Source organism: Atta colombica, unplaced genomic scaffold (genome assembly GCF_001594045.1).
Source record: "Atta colombica isolate Treedump-2 unplaced genomic scaffold, Acol1.0 scaffold142, whole genome shotgun sequence".
NCBI classification, from domain to species: Eukaryota; Metazoa; Arthropoda; class Insecta; order Hymenoptera; family Formicidae; genus Atta; species Atta colombica.
In genome coordinates, this window is record NW_017259231.1 from 168,044 (window position 1) to 170,207 (window position 2,164).

The 2,164-nt window shown below is 30.1% G+C and overlaps 1 protein-coding gene across 1 annotated transcript in view; it reads left to right on the top strand.

The window, feature by feature from the left end:
• The window catches only part of LOC108685026 (PAX-interacting protein 1), a 6,738-nt gene extending 6,496 nt beyond the window's left edge, over positions 1-242 (top strand). The window contains exon 9 of the mRNA XM_018189635.1: positions 56-242. Within this exon, the coding sequence (XP_018045124.1) occupies positions 56-123 (68 nt within the window). The 3' untranslated portion in view covers positions 124-242. The remainder of the gene's footprint in view (positions 1-55) is intronic.
• Positions 243-2,164: the final 1,922 nt, after the last annotated feature.

Genomic DNA, 2,164 nt, shown 5'->3' on the forward strand with positions numbered 1-2,164 from the left:
TAGATAATAGAAATGTATCTTCTTACACGTAATTTTTTCATTTAAAATTTTACAGATGTGTACAGTGCAGAAATTGTATTAGGTGCCGTTGCACGACAACATTTCCAACCTGACACGAGTTAAATTTAAAATGTTCAAGTTATACTTTGCTATATTTTTATCCCTGTTATGGGCCTATCAATTCTTTAATGATTTATTTTCGAAATGGAAAATTTTTGCTTACCTTCTGCAATGGGACAATAAAGAACAGAATTTTATGATACAAAAAAATTTTATATATATTTTACACTTATTTCCTATACACCACTTCCTTTCAGTTCTACTTAGTATTATTTGAAGCGGTCGAATTGCTGCTACGAATGCTTTGAAGCATTTTTTGATTGGTCAATTAGTAAAATTCTTTCTTCCGATTGATCAATCAAATCATTAATGCTTCAAGCATTCGTAGAGGCAACTCGACGGCATTCTTATGGCTTCAGCGTGATGTTAGTCGCGCGCGACATCCAATGACAATAACTTTAGAATGAGAATATCGGTAAAGCTATACACTCATTGGATATCGCGTGTCGCGCGTGACGAACATTGCACTGGTGTGCTGGAGGCATTAGAGATAAATATGTAAATTTAATTATTGCAAGAATTTGTAATTTGTATTTCTCTGTCAAACAAATTAATACGTCTAATTGTAATTGTATTCTTAAATTTAGATTTTTTAATTTTTAAAATTTAGCTGTTTAACTATTTTTGAAGTGCCAACTTTTCTTTTTTTCGAAAGCTGGTAGTACTGTACGGAGAGTCAGTAAAATCAATTGAAATAATTTCTTCAGTTGATCGGAATTGATCGGAATCGCCGGTTAAATTTTCAGTTGTTTCATCCGATCCTATAATATTCGGTGAGTGAGAACTGAGAAGCTTCGTGATGACCGTGAATTAGTTTTGACTTGGATAATACGAAAAAATAAAGGTAATTTTACTTATTCATGTTCTATTTAAAAGAATCTAATAGTAAAACGCGGTGATTTGCCTCGCGAATAGAACAAGGCGAATTTTTTAATTCATCGATTGATCAATCGCATTGTGCGCAGATGTAATTTTGTTCCATAAAAGCTGCATTTGCGCATAATGCGATTAATCAATCGATGAATTAAAAAACTCGTCCACATTAAAATTTACAGATATTCAAGGTTAAGAGATTTGCCACATCGGTGGTATAGAAGCGTGCACATCAACACATGAAGCTAAGACAAGAGCGCATTCTGTTTACATATAATGCGCATCATGAATCCTAAAGATGAGTACTAAAATATATGATATAAATATATAAATAATAGGGAGCATACAGCCACAAACGACAGATGTTAAAACGAAAATCACATATTTAATATTATTATATAAAAACATAGACGTTTTAATCAAGACTTGACCATCAGTATCAAGATGACAAATAAAGAATTACAAAAAAAAATTAATTAATTACGCAAAATCGCTAATCAAAAAGGTAATACAGTATCAAGATGATGAATAGAAGAAATACGGAATGAGAATACGGAATTTCCAGATTCACGTATTTTTTGACACAAGTCCTCGCAGATGTAACTCGAAGTAAATAACACAATTTAAAAAACAAGAACAATTTGAACAAATGGTAAGAATCACTGCTGATAAATTTTTTTTTTCCTCACACAAAGTCATTTTTTGCTTCTTTTAAAAAGGAATCAAACGGAACAGATTAGAAGCGTTAAAAAAATTTTTTGGTTAATTTCATTCTCTTGATTTTATCTTACTCGATTAACTTGTACCATAAACGATTGGAAAATTCTTTTACTATTTTATTGACTTGCGATCATTGTTTTTAATTTTATGTATTTTTTCTATTCGTCATCTTGATGTATTATCATATTTTTGACTAGCAATTTTTGCGTAATTAATTAATTTTTTTTTGTAATTTTTTATTTGTCATCTTGATGTACTGATGATGATCAAATCTTGACCGAAATGTCTATGTTTTTATATAATTTTTATAATATTAAATATATGATTTTCGTTTTAACATCATCGTTGTGGCTATATGGTCCTTATTATTTATATTTGTATTATTGAGCCACCTTCAAACATTTAATAAATATATTAGATGTAACGGGAAAAACGCCACGAACTTTTTCCC